The sequence below is a fragment of the Vitis vinifera genome, chromosome 10 (genome assembly GCF_030704535.1).
Source record: "Vitis vinifera cultivar Pinot Noir 40024 chromosome 10, ASM3070453v1".
Taxonomy (NCBI): domain Eukaryota; kingdom Viridiplantae; phylum Streptophyta; class Magnoliopsida; order Vitales; family Vitaceae; genus Vitis; species Vitis vinifera.
Genome location: NC_081814.1, coordinates 14,031,339 through 14,055,938, shown reverse-complemented (window position 1 = coordinate 14,055,938; position 24,600 = coordinate 14,031,339). Strand labels below are relative to the sequence as shown.

At 35.0% G+C, this 24,600-nt stretch overlaps 2 protein-coding genes across 2 annotated transcripts in view; both read right to left on the bottom strand.

Annotated features, from left to right (window-relative positions):
- Positions 1-3,838: 3,838 nt before the first annotated feature.
- LOC100247557 (LRR receptor-like serine/threonine-protein kinase GHR1) lies at positions 3,839-9,762 on the bottom strand. The gene is made up of 3 exons (XM_002264003.4): positions 7,508-9,762; positions 5,757-7,301; positions 3,839-4,488 (listed from the first exon to the last, which is right to left on the bottom strand). Exons 1-3 carry the CDS (start codon positions 8,571-8,573, stop codon positions 3,905-3,907), a joined length of 3,195 nt encoding a protein of 1,064 aa, XP_002264039.1. The 5' UTR covers positions 8,574-9,762; the 3' UTR covers positions 3,839-3,904.
- Positions 9,763-15,135: 5,373 nt separating this feature from the next.
- The window catches only part of LOC100252659 (obg-like ATPase 1), a 35,992-nt gene continuing 26,527 nt past the window's right edge, over positions 15,136-24,600 (bottom strand). The window contains exons 8-12 of the mRNA XM_002263849.4: positions 23,901-24,017; positions 22,908-22,983; positions 17,259-17,351; positions 16,488-16,538; positions 15,136-15,480 (exon numbers count right to left, since the gene is read on the bottom strand). Coding sequence (XP_002263885.1) covers positions 15,382-15,480; positions 16,488-16,538; positions 17,259-17,351; positions 22,908-22,983; positions 23,901-24,017 — 436 coding nt within the window. The 3' untranslated portion in view covers positions 15,136-15,381. The remainder of the gene's footprint in view (positions 15,481-16,487; positions 16,539-17,258; positions 17,352-22,907; positions 22,984-23,900; positions 24,018-24,600) is intronic.

Below are 24,600 nucleotides of genomic sequence, written 5' to 3'. Positions count from 1 at the left end.
ATTAAACAACCTTAATACTTAAAGTAAGAATGAAATAATAAGTTTTAAGTCAATAACTTAAAGTCAATTTAAGTTATTAAATAATAAATATTAAGTTTTACCCATAAAATAGAAGAGTTAAACTCATAAGCTAATAAAAAAATTTAATATGGAGAATTCAAACATTTGTAATAGTTCAAATTAATTTGAAAATTTGTAACAACTCACAAATAAATAACAAATTAATATTAACTTAATAAGTCACAATTAAATTGTGACAATTAAATTCAATTTTTGATGTTTCCAATTTGGAGTGGATTGAGTAATAGAAATTGAAATGCAAAAATGACGATGTCTTTTGTCATAAACCACTAACTATGCTACATGCATAATAATTTCAACCTTAGTATAGGTCCTCAATTTAATATGTTTAAGTCATAAACCTTGTCTTTGATTTTCACAAGTGGTCTAGAAAATTTACCAATTTCTCATACAAGGTGGTCCCACCTTCACTCTTGCATAAGTGGATGATTCCATCAAGTGTGTACTACATAAATTTACTCACTACTCCAAGTTGTAGCAAACACAACTTACACCATAAAAATTCTAAGAAAAAACAAATAATAATGCTTGTACAATAATTCGAGTGACTTGTTTGTACCCATTGAACCTAATTCCTATGATCTCCATTCACATAGGTTGGGTTTTTATCATAAATGGTTCATTTCGTTAACTTTAATACCATTTTTCTCGATGTCTCTTCTACTAGTTTTCTAGTTAAACCTTTTGTTAAGAATCTACCAAGTTTTCCATTGACATTATAAAAATCTTAAAAATTGCACCTCTTTGAGTAATTCTTTTTTTAAAAAAAAAAAATTGTCTTAGACATATGCTTACTTTTTCCAATATATATTTTGTTTTTAGCTCGAGCATAGTTGCTTGATTATCATAATGTGGGGCATAGATGGACTGGGTTTAACTCATAAGGGTGTGTCTAGTATAAGGCTTGTCAACTAATCAACCTCATTGCTAGCCATTTCCATTACAATAAACCCGAACTCAATATTAGGGCAAGTTTGTTTTTCTAATTTCCAAGAAACTGTTTCACCACTTAAAGCAAACACATAGCCACTGATAGAGTTTGAATTCATCATTGTTAGAAATCCAATTAGCATCACAATATGCTTCTAATTCTAGATGAAAATTAGTAAAATGAAGACTAAGATGTTGGGAATATTGAATTACCTTGTTTCCATGTCTTGGATTCGTAGGGTGCATGTATATATTCCTAAGCATCTTTAAATCTATCACAACGAAATAAAATGACAATAAAAATCATTATTAACTATAGATATAGATATAAACCTCATACTTGGATTTAGATGTTCCCAGATCAATTCCTTACAATAAAGAACGTGTATGAATAGTTTGAAGGTATCATATATCCAAGATTTTTCGCCCAATGACTTGAACCATGATCTTGGCACTCCAAAGTGTAGGCTTTGGAAGAGTGGAGACCTTATCTCTTTCTTTTTCTCTTTAAAGGTGGAAAACGATTAACTAAAAGTTATTAAGACATCATAATCTATAAGGGAGTACTTATTGGGTAGCCTACTAGGCTTAAGTAACTTAAGCTCATCAAGGCTTAAGTCACTTAATCTAATCCAAAACATGTCTTAACCTAATTCAATTAACCTTGTTCATTATCCCTTATGTAACCTTTCATAATTACAAAAGTGCCCCTTATGCATAAGAATGAATCTAGATTCAATCCAACCTTCATAAACCGTGTCATCATGGTATATAAGCTAAAAGCAAAGACCATTAAGACTTGCACAAGTCTTGACTCATTTAGAATTCAATTCTGAAGTTGATTCAACATTCTATTAAAAAGAATCAATTGCACTTTAATACCCTATGTAAATAACGAGACAGAGTACAGGCCTGCGACCTACTATGCACTACATGTTGACTCTCTATGAACTGGTATTTGTAATCTAACAAGATAGTACTATCACTTATCAAAATTACCTCTCTAATCCTTACGTTACAAATCTCACTTATTATGTGATCAACTGACATACTCTCTAACTCCGATGAGTATATGTCAAATTTCACTAAAAGAATTATTGTGGTTATAGATTTTATGATCACATATCTTTTGAATTACCTAAGGAGACACATTGTCTCAATCCCATGAGATATCATAGTGCATTTATTGAGACTACTGATTGTCACTAGTCTCTATCAACAGTGACTCGGCCCATAAGGATATATGACTACTTTAAGGTCTCACCTATAAGTCAAAGCCTTCGATTAATTTTGATATAAACTCAATATTCTCTCAAGGTTGAGAGTCCATGTAGTATACTAGTTTAGTAAATTATGACAATTGATACTCTTGTGTTATAATTTGCTGTAGATCATGTCTAGTGTGCATCACATACACTACTGCACCCACCATAGTATCTTAAGGGGATCATTTTATTTATTTATTGTCAAAATAAAAATATTTGACTTGAAGGTTTACTAGTATACAAACCTAAAACTTTTATTTATTACCCATCTAACCTTCTTAACTGGCTAATGCACATTGAATCCAATTAATTTTTATTAAAAGAAAATTAAGTATGAAAATAATTTATCAGTAATAAATTTACTTTTATTTTTCTTCTATATTTCCTCTTTATTTTCTTTCCATTGTACTTTTTCTCAAGTTTTCTAATAACTAAACATAGGTTTAACATTTGTATTTTTTTTACTTAAAATGCTTTGAGCCTTTGAAAGAGACACACTTACAAATAAATGGTTTTAGGAAATACAAATGTCACTTTTCAATAGCGCTTTCTTTTCTTTTGCATTTTTATCCTTCATTAAAAAGTAAAAATCCTTCTATCTTTATGAAATGAAGAAAAAAAGGAAAAAAAAAAAAAAAAAACTCCCAAAGTTAAAAATTAGAAAGTGCTTTTACCATCTTCTAAAAAATACTTCCAAATGAGAAATTTTTTTTTTTTCCAAATATTACAAGTTACCTCCCTTTTGTGACCAAAATTGGATAATAGGCCTGGCTCGTATCCATGCAAATACCACCCCTAATGCCTTTTCTTTCCTTTTTCTACCTTTTTACATAGGGTTCCTCACATGCTTTTCTCATAAAAACGATTTGTTAAAGCAAGTTGAGGGATTTACAAGCCACTTCATATCTTAATAAAACATTCATGATGGGGTCTTGTGAAGGAAGTAGCAGGCTGGCAGCCCATGAGCATGTGGGTGTGTGAGTTGGAGAGAATGAGTAAAATGTATGGAACCCATTCTACAAACTAAGTTTGTTTTTCCCGCAGCAGCCCAACTTGGGTGTGGGAGAAGGCTCCAAAGGATGAGATAGGTGGGTGTGTCAATCAACCACCCCCTGGCCCCAATGCCCACTGCCCACTGCCAGCTATCAGACTATCACACATCCACCAACTCCACCCAGAAAAAAACCCACCATTTCCACCTATACATCCCACACATTATACCACCTTCAATCCCACCGCATTTTGCCACCATCACCAACAACTTCAGCAAAAAGGATGGCCCATCCTATGTAGACATGTAGATGTAGCAGTAGCAGCAAGCAACAGTCAAATGTCCTATCCTATTGTTCCCCCACCCTCATCAATTTCTCTCTGTCATCACCTTCCAACTGCATTTTTATTCTCAGAAGCTCATAGCTCATCATGGAAATGGCAAACATTTTAAGGATAGTTTATACCCGTCCCAACAAAACCCCATTTTTACAATAATGGTTAATACAATGAGCAGATCACACTACAACACCTAAAAGATACAAAAAAAAAAAAAAAAAACCCAAAAAACAGGAGCCCAATGAGATATTTGATTCCAAGAAAATTCCAAGTCTAGTAAAACTAGATTTAACAACAAATCATATAGACGAAAGATCCTCATATATAGTCTTGATGCCTGGCCTCTCAGAAACAGACCTTATACATCTAAGAGCGATTCCAAGCACCTCCTTCACCCCCTTCTCTGCTGCTGGATTTCCCATCTCAGGTGCCACTGCAGGATCCAAGCAATCTAATCCCCGACCTTCTGCCACCCTCAATCGCACCCAATCTGTCAAATCAACCCCTCCCTCTTCACCAGAGACCACATCACCAGCACACTTGCCAGTTAAAAGTTCCAGCAGAACCACTCCAAAAGCATAAACATCTGATTTGAAGGATGGTATTGGCTTCTTGGAAGCAGCCAACTCTGGTGCACGATAACCTAGGACCCCAGCATCAAGAATCTGTTCAATGGTGCCAGCCTGGGTCATGAGGCGATGGAGGCAGTAATCAGCAACCCGTGCATTAAGATCAGGTCCATCTAACAGTATGTTGGTTGCTTTAAGGTTTCCATGAGGCACAGCACGATCAAAATGGAGATAGTTCAGGCCACGTGCAACATCGACAGCTATCTTGAGCCTCTGGGCCCAGGTTAATGGCGGCCCTTTCCTTCCTGGTCGATCTGCAAATATAGGTTTATCAGAGAAGCACACAAAAGTGGACCAACAGTAATGAGATGAACTGTATAGCAGCAGGCAAAGGAGAAAATATCATATGGGGGGACATTGTAGCATTCTTTTGTGACAATTATTCTTTTTCAAAATATTTGTTGAAGGTGAAGAAAAGAAAGAGTTTCCTTCAGAGATACAACCGAATTCTTGTGAAATCTAAGTGGAAAAAGATGGGCACACGTAAATCTGTGAAACAAGATAGCAAGCTGTATTACATAACATCCTGAAGATCCAACTAGCAAGCAATATAAGTTTGCATCATTGAGTATTAGACAAACTATAACAGTATCAACCTACTTTGCCTTTGGTCAAGTTGTTGATCAAGAACAAGATCGAGCACAAAGTACACAGCCAAATTTTTTCACAGTACAAAAGTGAAAAAAAATCCAAAGCTCATGGTGTGGTTGGTGACTTCTGCTGGACATGTAAAACAAAAGATTGCATATCAATCAATATCACATAGTTTACACATCTTCATAAGGGTTGGGGTGGGTTTATGGGAGGTTCCAGGTTCAAGTCCAAATAGGGACAAAAAAGGGAAAAAAAAATACCTATCAAAAAAATAAATAAATAAAATAGTAGCAGCATTATATGGAAAAAGGAAGCCCCAGTTTATATGTCTCAGAGAGCTAATTCACTCAGGGATCTAGTGACACCCATTTATCTTTGGTATTGAATGCCAAAAGAGGGCTTCATGCCCATGGAACATTTAGCTAGGTAATTCCATTTCTTATTACATTTTTTGTATTATAAAGGCTTTTGAATGTGCTCCCTCTATAAGCTCTTCCTTATAAATCTTTGGTGTAGCTTTTGATGCAGGTAATCCAATAATTTGCAAGAATCTAAAATTAATCAGTTTGACTCGTGTATGTAGCCAGATGTGTAGGATTTGAACCAGGAAACATGGTCAGATCAACATGCACTCTCCTGCAAAGTAGTCTTGTGTGTACCAAAAACCATGCCATGGAAGCACACAGATTAAAGAGACATGGTAAGCTATTGAAGTATCCTATAACCCATCTTTTAACTTGCATGACCCTGTGAGTCTCTGACAAAATGTGTGATAAAAGCATATTTATTTTTTTTCACATATAAACAACAATATTTGGAAGATGATAATAAGAATAATACCACCTCCCATTTTTAGCATCTTAGTGTATTAGTGATAAAAGTTGAAACTAATAGGTCCAATTGAGATTGGAGAAGAGCAAGATGTTACCATAAAGAAAGCTTGCAAGGTTTCCGGGTGAGATATAATCAGAAAGAATGAGCTTCTCATGTTGTGTAGGTCCCCAATAGTATCCTCTCAACCCAACCACATTTGGATGCCTGATGTTTGCAAATTTTTTTGCCTCCTTAGCAAACTCCTTTCTCTCTTTTGCCACCCCTTCTCTCAACCACTTCACAGTCAAGAAGACGCCATTCTCCAATGTTGCCCTATAAGAAGTTCCATGGCTGCTCCTACCCAACACTTCAGCAGGGGCCCTTGACAGCTCCTCAGGTGTCAATGTGATTGTATCATCAAGAAAATGCAGCTCACCAGCCAACTGATCTGGCGACCTCACATCAAGTCTTGCAAGGTTTTCGGCAGTAAATGAATCACCAGACTCTGGGGACCAAGATAAGTGGCTGGTTTTTGACGGAGAGAAGCCAGTTACAACTGCCATTTTCTCATCAGAGCTAATTATCTCAGAAGACGATCCCTTCCGTGAAGCCAAAAGATCCTCAGCTGAAACAACCAAAGCACCACCACTTTCTCTTCCATTGAAGCCAGAGGGATTCTGTGGAGCCCCTTTGTGGATGTCTTTCCTTGTAACATGTTCCTGCGTGGATCTCCTTGATAGACGAATATAGTGTATGAAGATGGCAAGCAGGATAAAAATGAGAACGGCAACCACACAAGAAACTATTATCACCACCTTGATAATAGTTTTGATTGGCTTCCTCTTGGAAAAATCTGATGGAGAAGAAGTTGACCCAGGAGGACCACCAGGTAAATGCAATCCACTATTTCCAGGGAAGAAAGAAGAACTAGGGAACTTCCTCAGGCTTTCTGGAACAGTCCCAGAAAGATCGTTGTATGATGCATTAAAGCTTTCAAGGCTGTTAGAAAAATTGTTTGGTAAAGGACCTGTGAAATTATTTTGGGATATGTCTAATGAACTTAGGGAGTTCATCTCAGACATGGATGTTGGCAGAGAACCAGATAGATTGTTTGCAGCAAGATTGAGCCTTTGAAGTGCTGTTAATGAACCAAATTGATCAGGAAAATAGCCATTAAGATGGTTTTGAGAGAGATCTAGAAACTTTAGACTAGAATTGACTGAGGGAGGAGAAAACTCAATCGCACCAGCGAATAAATTGTTCTCAAGGTAGAGTTCTTGCAATGTGGGCAATGTTAACAGATCAGCCAAAAGTGGCCCATCAAACTGGTTAGAACTAAGATCAAGGACTCTAAGCTTGGGATACAGTGTTAGAACTTTTGGGAGAGAACTCCTAAGAGAATTATGGGAGAGGTTGAGGTAATTTAGGCGGAGAAATTGTGAGGTTTCCTCAGGGAAAGCTCCTGTCAAACGATTCTGACTGAGATCCAGAAATTCAATATTTCCCCATTTCAACAATTTAGTTAAGTTTCCCTCAAATTCATTATTTGACAGGTCCAGTACAGTGCAGCTGCCAGTCAGCAGTGGAAGCTCTCCTGAGAGCCCATTTGAGGAGAGATTAAGGATGTTCAAAGTTGTTGATGTGATCATATTTATCAGCCCTGTAAAACCAACTGGAATGTGAGATATAGCAAATAAAAAATCTAAAGCCACAGTGATCAAAGAGATCAATTCAATAGCAAACATAAGCCTTGTTTTTCAGACAACATAAACATGTTCATCTTTAAAATAAACATTCAAATATGTCAAAACCAAATTAAATCTAGCATTCTAAAACAAGGGTGCTAAATTACTAGCACAGAATTACCTGAAAGATTGTTGGCACTCAAATCCAATTCAGTTAGAACCAAAGGATCTCCTTTCAGCAGGTCATTGGGGATAAACCCAGTAAATCTATTGTTGCTGAGCTTGAGGACCTCAAGGGCATACAGAAAATTAAATCCAGGTAATTCTCCAGATAGTTGATTGTAGCTCAAATCCAACACCTTCAAGTTAGCAAGTTCCAGTGGTCCACCTCCACTTACAAGTGATCCCATAAGCTGGTTATGGCTAAGATTTAAATACGCAACAGTTGAAGAAATACCGGATAAAAAATTCTGTTTTTGCAAACCAGAATTTACTAGCATATTCCCACTAAAGTCAACATGAATGGCACTTGAAAATCGCAAGAATTCCTCATCCAGATGACCACTGAGCATATTCCCATGCAAGTCAAGAATTTCAAGTTTTGAAAGCAGCTCAAAACCTTTTGGAATTTTACTTTCAAACCCATTTAACGATAAATTAAGGGATACCAAATTAGTCAGTTTTGTCAATGATGCTGCCATATCACCAGAAAAGGAGTTGCGACTGAAATCTAAAGACTGGATTGATTCTAACCCCAAAATTGAGTCTGGAATTGAGCCAGAGAAGTTGTTGCCTGCTAATGACAGGTTCTTTAAATTTGCCAACTTCCCAATCCCTGGTGGTAAAGATGAGAAAAACAGATTGTCCGAGAGATCCAAATACTCAAGGCTTTTTAAGTCGCCAATGTTATCAGGAATTTTGCCTGAAATGGAGTTTCCTGACATTGAGAGTTTCACCAGCATTGTGAGATTCGAAAATACACTCAAATCAACATCAGCAGAAAGACCCTGGTGATCAAGAACCACCCCAGCAACATTGACACCATTACAAACAATGCCATTCCAAGAGGAAGGGCACCCATTGAAGTCTATGGACTCCTCATTCCATGAATTAAGCACATAACCAGTTGGATCATGCTTGATTCCCTTCTTGAACTCGAGCAGTGCCAAAATGTCCTGTGATGGAAGCTGCCCCATTGCAGATACAAACAGTAGGGACACCAACAAAAGTGTACAGAGCTTCATCATTAACCCTAATGGACTCAGTGAAGTGAGATAGCAAAGCTCAATGCAGTGAACAGAATGTGGCTTTCAATCTTTGCAATCTGAAAATTCATGCAAACCCAACTAAAGGGTTGCTGGGTTTTCAATCAGCAAATCCAAACCAGACCACTCATGGCGAAACAAGATAAAAACCCAACATCAATATCATGAAAAATTACCACTATGCAAAGCACAAACAGCATACACTGACCCAAACGCTCCAAATGTTTTCATATGCTCAGTACATTTCTCTGATACTCAAAGATATCAAAACCCTAAAAGATTAAAAGAAAAAACAAACCAGATCTTTGTTGGAGGCAAATGCTTCAGGAGATTGATTCCTCTACATCAAGAACCAGTGACAGAACCACAAACAGAGCCAAAACATTAGATGAGTGGACAACAAGAGAACAGCACAAATAGAGTAGGCATGGGAGTTTCAGCATTTGCTTGCCCAGAACCACTCCTCTTTTTCTGAACAATGTGGCTCAGCATAAACTGTCCCTCTCAACGATTTAAGCATTCTACCAACAAAACAGATATAAGATGGCTTTGCACATGAACACAAGCGCCCCTTCAGCTCAGAACACTCAGTTACAACAAACCCCCCACAAACAAAAAACGGGTCTCCAAATTAACAAATAAGCAGCAATAAATGAAAGGGACCCAGAAATTTTCATGCCATTAAAGCACATTTTCTGCCTAAAACCCCCCAGAAAGACCACTGCGACCGTGCAAAGCCACAACCTTTATTAAACCAAAAAAGAAAAGAAGACCTGAAAAAGAAATGCCTTTTTGCATTGTCCCTACCAGATGGACAAGACCCAAAACCAAAACCCTAAATTTGTTTGGATTTAGGGTGTAAAAAAGCGGGAAAGTTGGGCATTGGGGATGTAAATTTTAGGGCTAAAAAGGGGATTTACCCGCCAAAAAGACAAAAAAGAAAAAAGAAAAAAAAGGTTACAGTCTCATAGTGGACTTGAAAGCATTTGTGAAATAGAGTTAAGAAACGAGGGGGTTTTCTTTGGAAGTAACGCATGAGGACTGAGGAGTGAGCAGGAGTTGTGGGATGGGGGACCCAATTGAATGCCCTTTGACTAGGGTTTTCTCCCAAATTCCAAGTTCCCATGACCAGAGAGGTGAGTTAGGTTTTTGGCATAAATCATGATGACATGCTTTGCTCCAATGGGTGCCCATCACCATCACTTTATAGAAAGACCAATAAGACTCTGACACCTTAACACAAAAACTAAGATTTTCCCTAATATAAACCCTAAGGGAAGGACCACAATGCCAACTGCCAACACCACCATGCAAAGACAATGAGACATGCAATGGGGTTGGGCCAACCCAAATTCGACAGATTTTTCATTTTGAAGAAATTTATTACATGAAGCAAATCATATTTTTCATCACTCTCTGACACCCTTCAATAAGGGCAGAAGGATGAAAATGGAATTTATGAAAGCATATGATTGTGCAGTTTCTTACACTGTAGAATGAATGTGAATGTGAATATGAATATGGTTATATTTATACTGAAGTGTCCAAAAGGGCATTCTATAGATGTCGTGCCCGTGACTTGTGGGGTGTTCCTGTACCTTGTACTTTTGTGACTGCTTTTCATCCATCCCATTCATCTCCCTACACTTGCTAGTCTGGGTTTTGAGCCAAAATAGCTTGTTGAAAAAAAAAATTCCATAAAATAAACCACCCCAAAATAGTTCCCAACTAATGCATCCGAGTGACTTGGACATCCACGTGGACTAAGTTTTTTTTTTTTTTTTTTTTGCCCTTGATGTATAAAACCATAGTTAATAACTATGATTTTGAATTTTTTTAAAACATAAAACTATATTTAATTACTGCAACTTTAAATTTAAGTTTAAAACTAAAATCGCTTAAGCTTAAAATTGAGGTCATTAACTACGATTTTTATCATTTAAAAAAAATAAATCAAAATTATAATTACTAACTATGGTTTTGTGACATGAATACCTAAATGGATATACGACACACTAGGTTAGGAATTATTTTAATGAAAGTTTTATTTTATAAATTTCAAGTCATGGAGGTAGGAGCAATGCTACTAACATTTTCATTGGTTTTTATCATTTTTATTTTTTATTTATTTTATAAAACTAGAAGTAAGGGTTAAAGGAAAAAAAAAAAGGTCAATAATTTAAGTGTATTTTTATGGTATAGGAAAATTGTCACCTAATCATTTATTTTAAAAGCTTACTGTCAATAGACCATGTGTTAGGTTCTTCTCCTTGAGGAAGATCTTTGGGAGAGCTTGCAATGTCCTTTGGTGGATTCTAGACTATATATTCGGGGTTAGCTAAAAAATCTATACAAATTCCTTTTTGTTAGAGACATTTTGGGTTTAGTGATGTCTTATGAGCATCTTTGGATCAAATAATTAGCTTATAAAACACTCGTAAGAGTCTTGTCTTCTTGATAAAAAGATATCACATTTTTTATATTGTGAAGAGTTCATTATTTTACATCTAGATCTCTTTAAATGTTTTGATCTCAATTCTTTGTGCTCTTTTCTTTCTTTCTTTCTTCGTTGTTTTTTTTAATGTGTAGATATAATAAGTACACACTTTTAAGGGTTTTAATTTTGTGTTTGACATTATGACAATTTGATACCTTGGAAATTTTCACAATTTAGATACTTTTATTCAATCAATGACTCCCTAAATAAAGATAAAAGTAATAAAAAAAGTTATTTTAAAAATAATAATTACTTTCAAATTCTATTACAAATGGCATGGCTTAGATATACTTTTATGAATATTTTATTTTGTAAAATCCACTTGAACCACTGTAGCATATTATGTATCTAACATAGACCACATGTCTTGGTACATAATGCTATATGCTCAAGATCACTATCCACCGATATTACATATTGAGTATCTCATCCTCAATCTCCAATACATAGATGAAGTCATATTCTCACGATATAGCTCCTATGTTATATCATTATGTCATTTGAACTTTGATGTGTATTGTTGTAGGTGCTCTAGGGTCTTGATGTGTTATTGGTGAGCTCTTACAATGAGAGATGACGATATCCCAATCCAAATAGAGGATGTTGTGCACCTGCAGTAAGATGCAACCAGAGAGAAGCTCGTCCATAAACAACAAATGGTGAAAAGAAAATATGAAGAAATTAACAAGGGGCTTAATGGGAGAAAGGTGAAGGTGTCAATTGTTGTGTTAGGAATTAATCCTTTGTTTAAGAGGGAGAGGTTGGCCTTTATAGTTTTCGTCTGCTAGGTTCTCATTGGTTTGTCCATCGATCAACTTCTTTCCTGAGAAGGGGCGAGCTAGCTAGTTAGACTTAGGATATTATGTCAACTTTGTTATTGGTTGACCAACTCTATGTTAGGTGGTTAGGAATGTTGCATGTTGATAGGACGTATCCCTGGTCTAAGTTGACTTCTCCGTCATGGTCACAAGTGGCACTACTTAAGGACATTAAAGTGGCAACATCTCTCCCCAGATAAGAGGTTTTAGTCGATTTGATAGATTGGTGATCAAAGGCTTTGTTACTAAACCTATTTATAGTTAAGAAAGCCTTCTTGGGATATTACCGGACAATGATATCATTGGATAAAACTCCCGTGCTAGTGTTAGCTAGTAAGTGAAATACAATAGCGGTCTAGAAATGTTGTACCTAAAGTCGGTGAGTTTGTATAGACTAGACATTAGTTTGCATGATATATTATTCACAACAGCTTATGGTCAATAATTTGCCTTCATTTGGTCTATATGTACATGGGAGTTCAAAGTTAAGTGTGGCAGGTTCAGTGATGATCTCCCAAGTGATGGTGTTTTGGTTAGGGAATGCACTCATGATGATTTGGGGATCGCTTTAGGCTTGTGATTTTGGACTTGTCTATCTAAGTACCTACAACGTCTATCTCCAAAAATATTCTTGAGTTACTCAAATGCACATGGAACTTGAATGCTTATTCATACCGTAAAGATCTCTTCTACTATACATCTTAATGAATGTAATACTATATGTACCTAAGAGGGTTAATTGTTTTACTCTTATTACAAGGAAGGTGTTTCCTTCATAATGCGTGTAATTAAATGTCACCCTTGACATAGTGCCCTACTACTAACACGCTTCCCCAAGTTGGTACATACTCTAGAGGTTGAGACTCATCTTGATGGTGGAATGAGTTTTCCCAGCATCGTGTAATTTTGGATTGATTGAAGTGTCTTGGTTTGATAGTTAGAACTAAATATTCATTAAGATAATCCAACATGCATTAAACTCATCTCAACCACAATGAGAGAGAGGGGAGATCATTATGTCTTTATAACAACATCCTCTCTAAAAACTTCCACATCATCATTAGACTAGAAATACGAGAGTTACTATTTTGAACCACTATAAAAAGACTTTATTTTCTTCTCTTTTGGTTCTCTCTTGATTTCTCTCTTTATCCACTACCACTCTCCAATCTCTCACATTGCTCCACTCTCCCCTCAAACCCTTGAATTTTGACATCTCACCTACCCATATGACTACATAGTAAAGATAAAAACCTTATATAAATAATTATCTATTTTTCACTTTTTAAAAACAAAAAATAATAATAACTTTTAAATAAACTATTAAAAACTTACCATAAAAATATAATTTTTTTTAAAAAAAGATAAGTTTACCTTTTCTATAAGACTTCCCACATTAAAGTTGATATCATTTCCTAATCCTAAAAATGATGGATAGTTTTAGAGAAAGAAGACTTCATAATAACTTTTCAAATTTCAAATATTGGTTATTTAAAAACCCATTTTAGTTGCTTAATTTCCTCATATCTATTATGATTTTTTTTTAAATAATAATAAAAAGTGGGGAATCTCCATTCCATGGTGCCATAAAGACACCCTTTTTGAGTAAATGATGTGATATTAGAAAGATAAGATCCTGGGGATGAAGGCATGATATGACATGTTGAAAGCTAATTAGCATGCATGTTGCACAATCACTAGCCGCTAGGAAAATCTTAGAATACCATCATGACTCATGGGTAAACTCAACACCATATAAAATGGTGGGTTTAGGAATTGGATTAGAGTGGGAGTGTGGGAGTATGGGATTGAGGGTTTTTCTATTTGTAATGATTGATGGGCTGAGTGGAAACATTTTGATTTTGTTCAAGACTCACAAATCCACACTGGCCTCTAAATCTAAACCCTCCAACCACATTTTTTAATTCTCCATGGTGGATTAAATTTTCTTTTTGGGCCATTCACAGTAGTATATGCTCACCATGTGCCACTTCCCCTACTTTACTTTTGCTGTGTTGTATGACAGATGGTGCAGAACAAAAGGACAAACCATATATATTTGATTTTTTCTTTCTGTAAACAGTCCATCAGGTGAAGAACTGTAAACCTTTTCTTCATACTTCCAGGTGTTGAGACAACATGAGAGCCAAATTGACAACGAAATCATTGAGAGGATAAGGTTGCATGTGGTGTGAAAAAATAATTTTTATTTATTTATTTATTTTTTCCTTATTCTTTCAAAAAGTGGGTCCAGTTGAGAAAAAGTTGTATCTATCTGAAAATTTGAACTATATATCTATTTATTTTAGAGATTGAGTAACAAAAGGTACTAATTTACATATATATATCAAAATTTTCCTTATATAAATTGCAGTTTTTCATAAAAAAATAAAAAAAACATAAAAAAAAGAAGAAGAAAAGAGGGATTTAATGTTATATGTATAATTTCAAATTTAATTTGACTTTCTCTAAAAATCAAATAGAAAACAAGTCTTCACAAACAGTGTAAATGAGTCAATGGCCCAAAAAAAATTATTTTTTTTAAATTGTAATTTTGTTTGTAATATTATATTAAAAATAATTTAAAAATACATACTAATTCCAAAACTCTCTTAAAACCATGTTGTTCATTCAAAGAAAAATAATTTTCAAAATTATTAAAATAAAAACATAGCCTAAATAGTAAGTAGTTAGTAGTTAAATTCATATTGATAAAAAACAAATTTTAAATAAAAAAACCTAGATAAAAGAAAAAAAAAATCTAAACCAGGATACTTATTTCACATGTAAATTAAGACTTATATGGAGTTAATAACAAACTGAAAGCTCTTTTTTAATCTTAATAAAAAAATTTATATCATATGATTAATTTCTATTCAAAGAGTTCAGACATTGAAAAAGAACTTAAATGTAAAAACCATTGCTTGTCATAAAAGCTCTATTTTAACTCATATAAGATATTACTTTCATACCTAACATTTTTACAATAACAATATCACCCTTTAAAAATTATTACTTTGACTTTAACTTCAACTTCAATTGCAGGATTTACCAACTCGTTTCCTAAATCCTAGCCTAAGGAACAGACTTCCTTTCATGGGCAAAAACAAAATCACCATTATGAACATTAAACATTAAAAAGAGAGGAGAAAAAAAAAAACTTGTCCCTTTTTTATTTCCTTGAGATTTTACAGAAAAATAACCATGAAAGATATGGAAAAGGGCAAAATGGAGAAATAATATAAGATGATGCTCATTCTAGAAAATTGCATACCAAGGTCAAAGCTGTTTTTAGAATCCAAATACCCAGCACTCTGCAGTCTTTAGTACTTCACAATCAATTTGTAATATTTATCAACTTATAATGAGAATATGGTGAACAACAAAAAGCTTATACAAACTGCTAAAAGCTTTGGCATATTTAAATAATTAAACTTAATAACTCATCTCAGGTTGGTGAAGATACATGGCTGGTTCATTTCTTCCCTCCACCAGAAACATTGAACTTGAAAAATATTATGTCTGCATCTTGGACCACATAGGTCTTCCCCTCCTGTCTATACTTCCCAGCAGCCTGTGCAGGAAAGCACAAAAATTGATATGGGTTAATTCCCAAAAGGGCTTTGAGGGAAATGAAAAAATCCCAAAGGATAATGCTGATTTAATTTGAAACATGGAACAACAGCTTAACCCAATTTGTTTTAAACAAGATTTGATATATTAGGCCCTACTAGGAGGTTAACGCATCAATTCGATGATTTTTGTATCACACCAGTAAAATGTTTGTTGTCCACTATGAAGCATAAAATATGATAGCATCAACTGGTCTGTCAACCTTTTCAAAATTTTACAAGGGTGCATATGGTCATGTCTTCCAAGTGTGAACTTCTTATAAATAAAGCATGCACAATGTATGGATTTCAGTTTAATTTGTATATTATGAATGGATTTTGATGCATCCGCTATTCATCATGCAGTGTTTCACGTGGGATTATAATGTCCAATACCAGGAAAGGTTGCCTTTTGTTCCTCAATGTTGCCTTCTACTTCTAAATCATAACAAACCAACTAATCCAAATTCATGTTATATGAAACAAACACCTTTCTCAACTCAGGACAATGATTTCCTCGGGTATAGTGATCCCTGTGTGTGCCAATAATACGAATTTCATGGCAGCCAAATAATATTGAGCATCAATTCCAAATGGAGCAAATACACTATCTAATTCAATATATTTGGAAAAGATCAATGGTCATTGGAAAATTCGGAGCAAGACCTTATATATACAAATATACAGCCTCAAGGCCAAATTGAACCTAGGACTGCCCAGCCAGTTGGCTGTGTACTCAGCCCAAAACATTGCATGTGCACCATATGCCCAAATTTTTATTAATTTACCCTTCATTTTGCTTAAGATTTTTCTTCTCCCATCCAGAAACCTACTTTGGGGAGGTCAGCACTGGATAACAACTTTCTTAATTACTTTCTCCAATGAATGTATATATTTAACCAGGAGGCAATAGCATCACTACATCAAGACCAAGAAAAATATTAATGACATATTAGTTTAAAGCATATACCTTAACAGCCCCCTCACTACCAAGTTCTTTCAGGTCATCAAATTTCATTACCTGTATCATAACAAAATTCTAGTCAATAACTGCTCGCAGTTCCATACAAACACCAAATCAAAGTTAGTGAAAGGAAAATAAAGAACATTATTAGGCAATTTTTTGACAATATTCCTTGAAGAGGAAGCACTAATTAAAATATATTTTGCAAAAGAATAACAATACATTTGTTTTTGAGCTGCTGGTAGCAAAGCAAAAGTAAACAATGCATTTGGCAGGCTGCTATTCAATAAGCCAACCATGAAATTACACTGAAAATATGGTTGATAATAACAGGGCTGGAAGCAACAGCGTGGTTGCAATACTGGTGTGCAGGCTGTGTTATTAGGGATGACGCTGGATGAGGAACTGTTGGTTTGGTAATAGGCTAATAGCAATGAAGAAAAAGATCTTAGCATCACTGTTGGTAATAAGTAATGTCTCAAGTGTGCCAACTGGTGGAAGCAGAATTATAGGTACCATGATGGCAATATGAGAGTTTCAACTGTGCCAACTGGTGGAAGCAACATAGGTACCATAGCTGGTGCAGTGATGGAGATACTACTTTGGAGTGTGAAGTAACATGTTTCATAGTGTACCATCGATGATGGGTGTTGTGAAATAATATTCTGAAAGCTAGTTAAGAACAAAACGATAAATTAATATCTGAAGTTACTATGCAAATTCTAAGATTTTCTTAAAAGAAAAGGAAGAAGACCAAAATCATGAGCATATAACAACCTCAGCACAAATGAAACCTCTCTCAAAATCACTGTGGATAGTCCCTGCAGCTTGAGGAGCCTTTGTCTGGCGGCGAATTTGCCAGCACTTCACCTGAAAAAAGCCAATTATTTATTTAGCACATTCAACCATAAATCCACTATATGAAGGTTAAAAAAATGCCAATTGCATTAAAATACATAAGAATGGGAAGAACACCAAGAAAAAAAAATATTGCCATCAAAACAAAAGAGTTTAGTGATGCACATAAGAAAACACAGCATAGTATCACAACTAGCAAGCCTTATCCAATTATTTCTGTGTACTTTATATATGCAAGTTGATATGTCAAGTTGGAGACTGTTTTATAGTAGGCTCCCAGGATCTTAGAATCTTTTTATTCCGTCACATGCATAAAGATTGTCTAGCAGGAAAACATTAATTTGAAGGATTCAATAGTTATAGCAAGGAACAAAATTATGGTTATTCTCTATGGAATTAATGAATCACACACTAGAGAAACTAAAATGGCTATTCAAGTCATAAGCATTGGCTTGGAAATGAATAATTGGCCCTAACAAAAGGGCACATTAAAGTATACACAACGTATACAAGGGCACGAAGTCATGGTAGATGCAAAAAACAACTACCACCTACTATCTAGAGCTTAACCAATCAATAAAGTACAACAAGTACAAAGGGTAATCTCCAATATAAACCTTCACCCATTCCCAGAAACTAAACATAGACAATTGTTATATAGCTTGATCCAAAATATAGGTATTACTCCACTTCTATGCTAGGCCAATAAGAATGTCTTTCCATGTGAGCTTGATTTTGATCCACTCCAAAGAGTATTTGACTCTGGCGTCATGGAGGACCATAAGGCACCTTTCTTTACATTAAGAAAAAATCAACCAAAAAACAAAGAGGAGCCTCCATAAAACCAGATGGCAATTCATTTGAGGTTTGGAAGCATATCAGCTATGATGGTGTAGTCCAGCTGACTCAACTGTTCAAAAGGAACTCAAGACCGAGGAAATGTCAAATGAATGGGAAGCACCCTGGCACCAATGTACAAAAACTTACAAGTCACAGTATGAAACCTAGGGAAAGTGAGGGAGTGATACTAAAACATGAAACAAATTTATTCTAATTGGAGGCAATTTTATTACTTGGGTGATTGTTTGAACAGTCTGAAGAAGAAATTGAAAATTGGAAAAAAAAAAAAAAAAATCAAATCCAAGCTTTTTTCAGAGGGAAAAATTTATTTGTAAAAGATGAGAAAGAATGTGACCAAAAAAAATAATAATAAAGCCAAAGAGAAGAAAAAGGCTGAAGCAAAGATGAGATATATCATAGATTATTTAAAGAAATAATTAATAGAATATTTTGGAGGCACAATATGAGAATTAAAAATGAAAAAATAACCAATTAAATGCATGGATGTGAACAAGGACATGTACAATGAAGTTAACTAGAGTAAAAATGATTGTAGAGAAAGTGCCACATTAAGCCCTCATTCCTTTATCATCTATTCATCTTGATGAAATTACTAGACTTTTTTTTTTTTTTTTTTGGATAAGTTAAAAAAAAAAAAGTTTTGTTCATATGAAATTACTAGGCATATTTGTTATTTTTTATTTTCTGATAAGAATCCTTCACTTGTAATTTTTTTTTTTTGATGAAATTACTAGACATATTGAGGAAGAAACACCAAGGTTTTGCTCATTGCTGATGGCATAGAGTCAGTCTTAGAAAGGACAGTGGCAGAATATTTTAAAATATAAAAGTTCCTTTTAGTTTGAAACAAATAATTTATTGATATGAATTTTTGAATTTTCCAAGCGTTTTAGGATTCACGCTTTTAAAAAAAGAAGTACAAGTGAAGATTAAGAATCCTTCCAAAAAAATACAAAGGATGATTAAAGAAGGGAGAACAACCCTAATAAGGGCCACATCATAGCAGTATAATTCAAAGATAAAACAAGAAGATGTATGAGGTAAAGAAAAAATACACAACTTAAGAGGGTAAAAAGTCTTGTACAAAAGAAATCCTCTACTTGACTCCTTGTTTTGTTAACTGCTGTCACATGATCATTCAAATAAGGCAAACAAGGAAAAGAACAACACAAGTTATAGGCTAATTTAAAATTTGACAAAGTCAACTATCATACTTCCAAGGACCTCTCTCTGACTTGGACACCCATTGATATCACAATGGTAGAATCAACTTCCACCAACAAATTGGTGAAGACTCAAATCCTTGGGCTAGGCTAAACTCTTCACCTAAGTGGTCAAGCCTTCCCCCCCTGCAAGTTTTGAGAAGGTTTTCAACACCATGGTAATCCCTATCAACACCTCCAATTCCTAGCCGATCTAAAGAATGCCCATCAAAGTTTTATCCTAATGAAACCCCCTAGAGGAGAAATCCATATGGAGGCAACTCACTGCCTAACCTGTTTCACATGCAAGTCAAGTTTGAATCAAGCATTCATAGATTCAAGGGCTTGGTAAGAATTAAAAAAATAAAAATAAATAAATAAAGAAGATTTTAAAGAAAATAACTCTTAAGGCAATCGATGACCAAACCCTCACATTTGAAAAGAAAGGAGATTAGTGCGCAAGGATAAACATGACATGCTACATTTAAGCTCCTGAATTTCTGAATCAGTAAGTTGCAACAGAAATTAAAGTTCCAAACCAGAAATGAAAAAGAGGAAGCTAAAATAGATGGAAAAAAAGGAATTTTTATCCCTCACAACTCTGAAGAGATTTGAAAATTGAGTAATAATTGGTTGACCTCTCCACCACAAGTCTTCCCAAAACAAATCTTTGTACCATTACCAACAAAGACAATGAGGACGACAGAAAAAATCAAAGAAAATTGTGAATGGCATATAAGAAAATATAAAGGTATTATGATACACTTATGAGACACAAAAACAGAGAAGGAAGAATAAACTATCCTTCAAGCCAAAGTAAGAGCATATGAATGCAGCTGAAGTAAACATACAGGTTATAAATGAGGAAAGAAAATGGATGGTGAAGAGACATACAAAAGTGATAGCTTTCTCATCTTGGATATAATGAGGGAAGATTTATGAGGATATCACACATGAATCAAAGAAATGAGTATGATAAGAAAAATTAGAGAAAAACATGTGAAATGGCCTTACAAATATAGAGGATAAGGTTATGACAACACACACACACACACTCTATAGAGAAGGATAAGTACCACCTCAAACCAGAGTAAAAGTATATGAATGTAGATGAAGTGAACCATCAGGCATTAAATGAGGGACTAGTGAAAATTGATGCTCAAGAGACATGAAAGTGACAGCTTTTATCATGTGAGGGGGAGATTTACAAGGACATTACACATAGAAGCACATGTCCAATCCAGTTTTTTCAGAGCTCTAGTGACTTGAGGCAAGGAGACTCTCTCTTGCCCTACCTTTTCATTTTAGCAATGGAGGTCCACAATTGGATTCTAAGGAGAGCTACAGGAAGGGGCTTTATCTTGGGCTTCAACATGGGAGGAAGAATAGGGAAAATGATGGAAGTGTCCCATCTATTGTTCATTGATGGCACCCTTATTTTCTGTGATGCTAATCAAGAGCATTTGGAGCACCTAGTTAGACTTTCATATGATTTGAGACAATAACCAACTTAACCATAAACATGCAGAAAAGAGAGTTTTACCAATCGGGGAAGTTATAAATGTGGATGTCATAGCTTTACTGTTGGAATCTTAGAGCCAACTACTTGAGCCTTCCTTTTGTGAGCTCCTCACAAATTTGTGAGGGTTTGGGATTTGGTGGAAGAGAAATTCTAGAGAAAGCTTGATTTGTAGAAGAGACAATACCTTTCAATGGGAGGGAGGCTCACTTTGATGAGGAGCACATTATCAAACATGTCCAAAAGAGTGAGCTTGAGGCTGAAGTAGATCCAAAGGAACATCCTTTAGGGAGGGGAAGGTTGAGAAAAAGCCTCATTTTGTTAATTGGCATCTACTACCCTTTTGGAAAAGAAGAATGGAGGTCTTGGCATTAGGAGTCTTCATACCCTTAACAAGTCTCTCCTTGGAAAATGGGGTTGGGGATTCACTACTGAGAGGGAGACATTTGGAAACAGATCATAGCTGGAAAGTTTGAAGCAAGTTTGGTGTTTGAGGGTGGTGAGGGATAGTTACGGGTTAGGCTTATGGAAGGTTATTAGATGTGGTTGGGAGGACTTTAGACGCAGATCCCATTTCATAGTAGGTAATGGAAGAAGACTAAAATGTTGGAAAGATAGATGGTGCAGTGAAAATTTCTTTGAAGAATCATTCCTAGACTTAATTTTCATAGCCATTGATAAAGAGTCTTGGCTAGCAGAATTTTGAGAACAAGTTAGTGAGAGGGTTCGATGGAGTCTCCGGCAAGTCATAGACATTTCCATGATTAGGAATTGGAAGGAGTGGAGACCTTCTTTTGGATCTGGCAAACGAGTCAAATTAGAAAGGAGGAAGAAAACATATTAGTTTGGAAGGAATCCAAGAGTGGTAAGTTTTGCCGTCAAATCCTACTATGTTGCCTTAACCTAGGGCAATAGTGAACCAAGAGCGACAAGTTCACTACTATGTTCCCAAGCAAAGGTTGTTGCCAAACGCCATGACAGGATAAGATATTTATTCTTCCTATGATCCTTCTCTTAGAATTTGCTGTTCTTCCAAAAAATTATAATTTCAAACTTCACAGGCCCCTCACAACAAAAGCAATTGACTCCAAAACAAGAAATTTGGTTTAGAATGTCTAATTTTCCAAGTAAATTTTTTTCTGACTTATCTTTTCCTTTAATAGATTGATTACCCAGAATCTATGAATGCTTGAATGATGACAGCTCAGGAAACAAAATATTTTGAACATCTTATTTCAACATGTTTAAAGAGCTCTTCTTTATGGAAAAATGTTAGGAGTAATTCAAAATGGATAGTCTAAAATTATTTTACTGGCCATTCTCATTTTTTAATAATCCAAGCAAGCCAACTCATCTCTAGAACTATAAGATCGCATGCAACCTTTTGTGACCAAAGAACATAAAAATCCTTTCTCAAAAGCATGTTATACTGGATGTTCTGTTGCCTTTTAAGTTGGTTCATATCAGCAAATAGCAGCACTCTTGTTAGTGCAATGATACTAAACTTGAGCAACCAGAATCTTTAAACAAGCAGCGAGATAGACTAACGAATACCAGCTGTTATCATATTGTGTATTGATAACCACCACATGGAGCAAAACTTTAATTAATTAAAGCTTCTATTTAATATATTCATTATAAATATACTTTGTGCTTATAAAAAAAATCCAATTAATTAAAGGATTTCACATTTATATATTTGATACCCTTATTTAAACAATTTTAATCACTTGAAAACTTTTCATGTAAAACCTTTAAAAGTTTTTGTGAATAAGCATGTTACAGTGTGTTAGCATGCCCCTCAAACTTTGTTGCCTACCTACGGAATACAAGATTGTCAAAAGCAAGTCCAACAATTAAAATATCCTACCATGAATTGCATATGCAGGACTTGTAAGAAGAATAATTCCAAAGGTCGCAAAAGACCTACTGAGAGAATAAGCAAACAACAGAAAACAAGAAGAACCCATGAGAGAATTATATTACCTCATCGGGGCCTGCCGTGAAAAAGTAGATGAGATTAATCGCTGAAAATCCAGTCTTTATGATCTTTGGAAGGGCACTGTAGCAAAGCAGGTCCAGCTCAACTTAGTTATCTACAAATTATATGTACTGCATGTTTTTCTGTATTGCTTACTCTAAATAATTCTGCCAGTAAAGGTTGAAAGAAATTGCAAAGGTTTGGCTAAAATTAACAACCAATTGATGAGAATAAAAGAATATCACCATATATAATAATTGGAAAAAATAAAAAATAGTTCATGAAGTCAGTGTGACTACAGCCTTCCTAAGTAATTGATCCAGGAGGTGGGACCACTACAATATATTCTTAATCATTCCAGTAATAGTATTTTCTGGAAAGACGAACCTTAAACAGCAGGGATCAAGCACTTGGGAAATAACTATAATACTCTGCACTGCTTTAATTGCAAAAAGTATGCCCCCCCAATCCTACCAGCCCTTACAACTATGAAATGCTTAAAGGATCACAAGAAAAAGAAAGAAAGAAAAGAGAAAAACAGTGAGTGAGAGAGAGAGAGAGAGAGAGAGAGGAGGGAGTGGAAGTTTTGTAAAACTTGTTGCTGCCTTTCTTGACTATGTACTGATCAATTAATCATGAACAGCCCCCATTAGTCACAACTGAATTCCTAATACAGCCATAAGATTCTCCAGAAAAAGACTTCTTTATTACTCTCTTATTAGGCCCCAATCGATCCCTAATTACTAACCTCAATTACCATATACTGCTCTAATCATCAGTCCTCCAGCCCTAAAAGTTTATCAGTCAACTTTAATTTCAATTATGTGAGTTCTCCTTCAAGGTTCTGAATTACTTGTACTGCTCCCCCTCTAAAAAATTAAAGGAAAAAAAAGGCAAAAAAAAAACTTATGCATAACGCTTATCCAGTTATGTGTTTCTTATTAGAAAGAAATATACTAATTTTACATTGCTGAGATATATACCCAGTTTGAACTAACCTTTGTACCTTGTTCTCCTCACAATATTTTGCAGCTTCATCCTCTGGCATATCAGCAAGATTGCGCTCTAAAGCACAGCTGAAAGGGATGATTGTTTCACCCCCATGATCCTGCACCCTAGAAAACAAAAAAGAAATGTGACTTCTATTTTTTTTAAAAAAGAATTAGACTTTGAAATACCTCATGAAAAATAACAACTTTGTATGGTGCTTCTTTGAAATGACTACAAACCCTCCAAATAGCTTGAGCAAGATTGTAAGATGAAAATGAAAGAATTTTGTCATTTCATTTTTTTGGGGAGGAAGAAACAAAGTATCAAACAGCTGAAATAGGTGAAGCTAAGTATAGTCAAAATGGCTAGAAGAATGGAGAAATATTTTTCCTTTTTCTATTTTTTTTTCCTGTTTTCCTTTGATAGCCTGGCTGAGTGGAGAAATCCTATCATGGGAAACTTGTCAATGAACAAGACTCAACTACTATGTATTCTTGGAGTGTTTACTTTTGATATATTATTTATGTCCAGCTAATTCTGAAATTTTCAGGTTTATGGTGTTATTGTTTACACAGCCAGTTGCAAAAACCATAAAACCTACAGTTAAACTTGAATAAAACTGAATCCTGAAGAGCTCAATGGAATGAAAGGATTCATGTAACCAACTTCAGCTTGTCAGGATAAAACCTTATTGAGTTGCATTTAATT

Bases quoted from the DNA above. Each gene is read 5' to 3' on its own strand.
- LOC100247557 (XM_002264003.4), bottom strand. From the start codon at position 8,573: ATGATGAAGCTCTGTACACTTTTGTTGGTGTCCCTACTGTTTGTATCT. The intron at 7,302-7,507 runs GTAATTCTGTGC...TTGGTTTTACAG, and splicing joins GAGTGCCAACAATCTTTCAG to GGCTGATAAATATGATCACA. The intron at 4,489-5,756 runs GTAACATCTTGC...CTATATTTGCAG, and splicing joins CCTTGCAAGCTTTCTTTATG to ATCGACCAGGAAGGAAAGGG.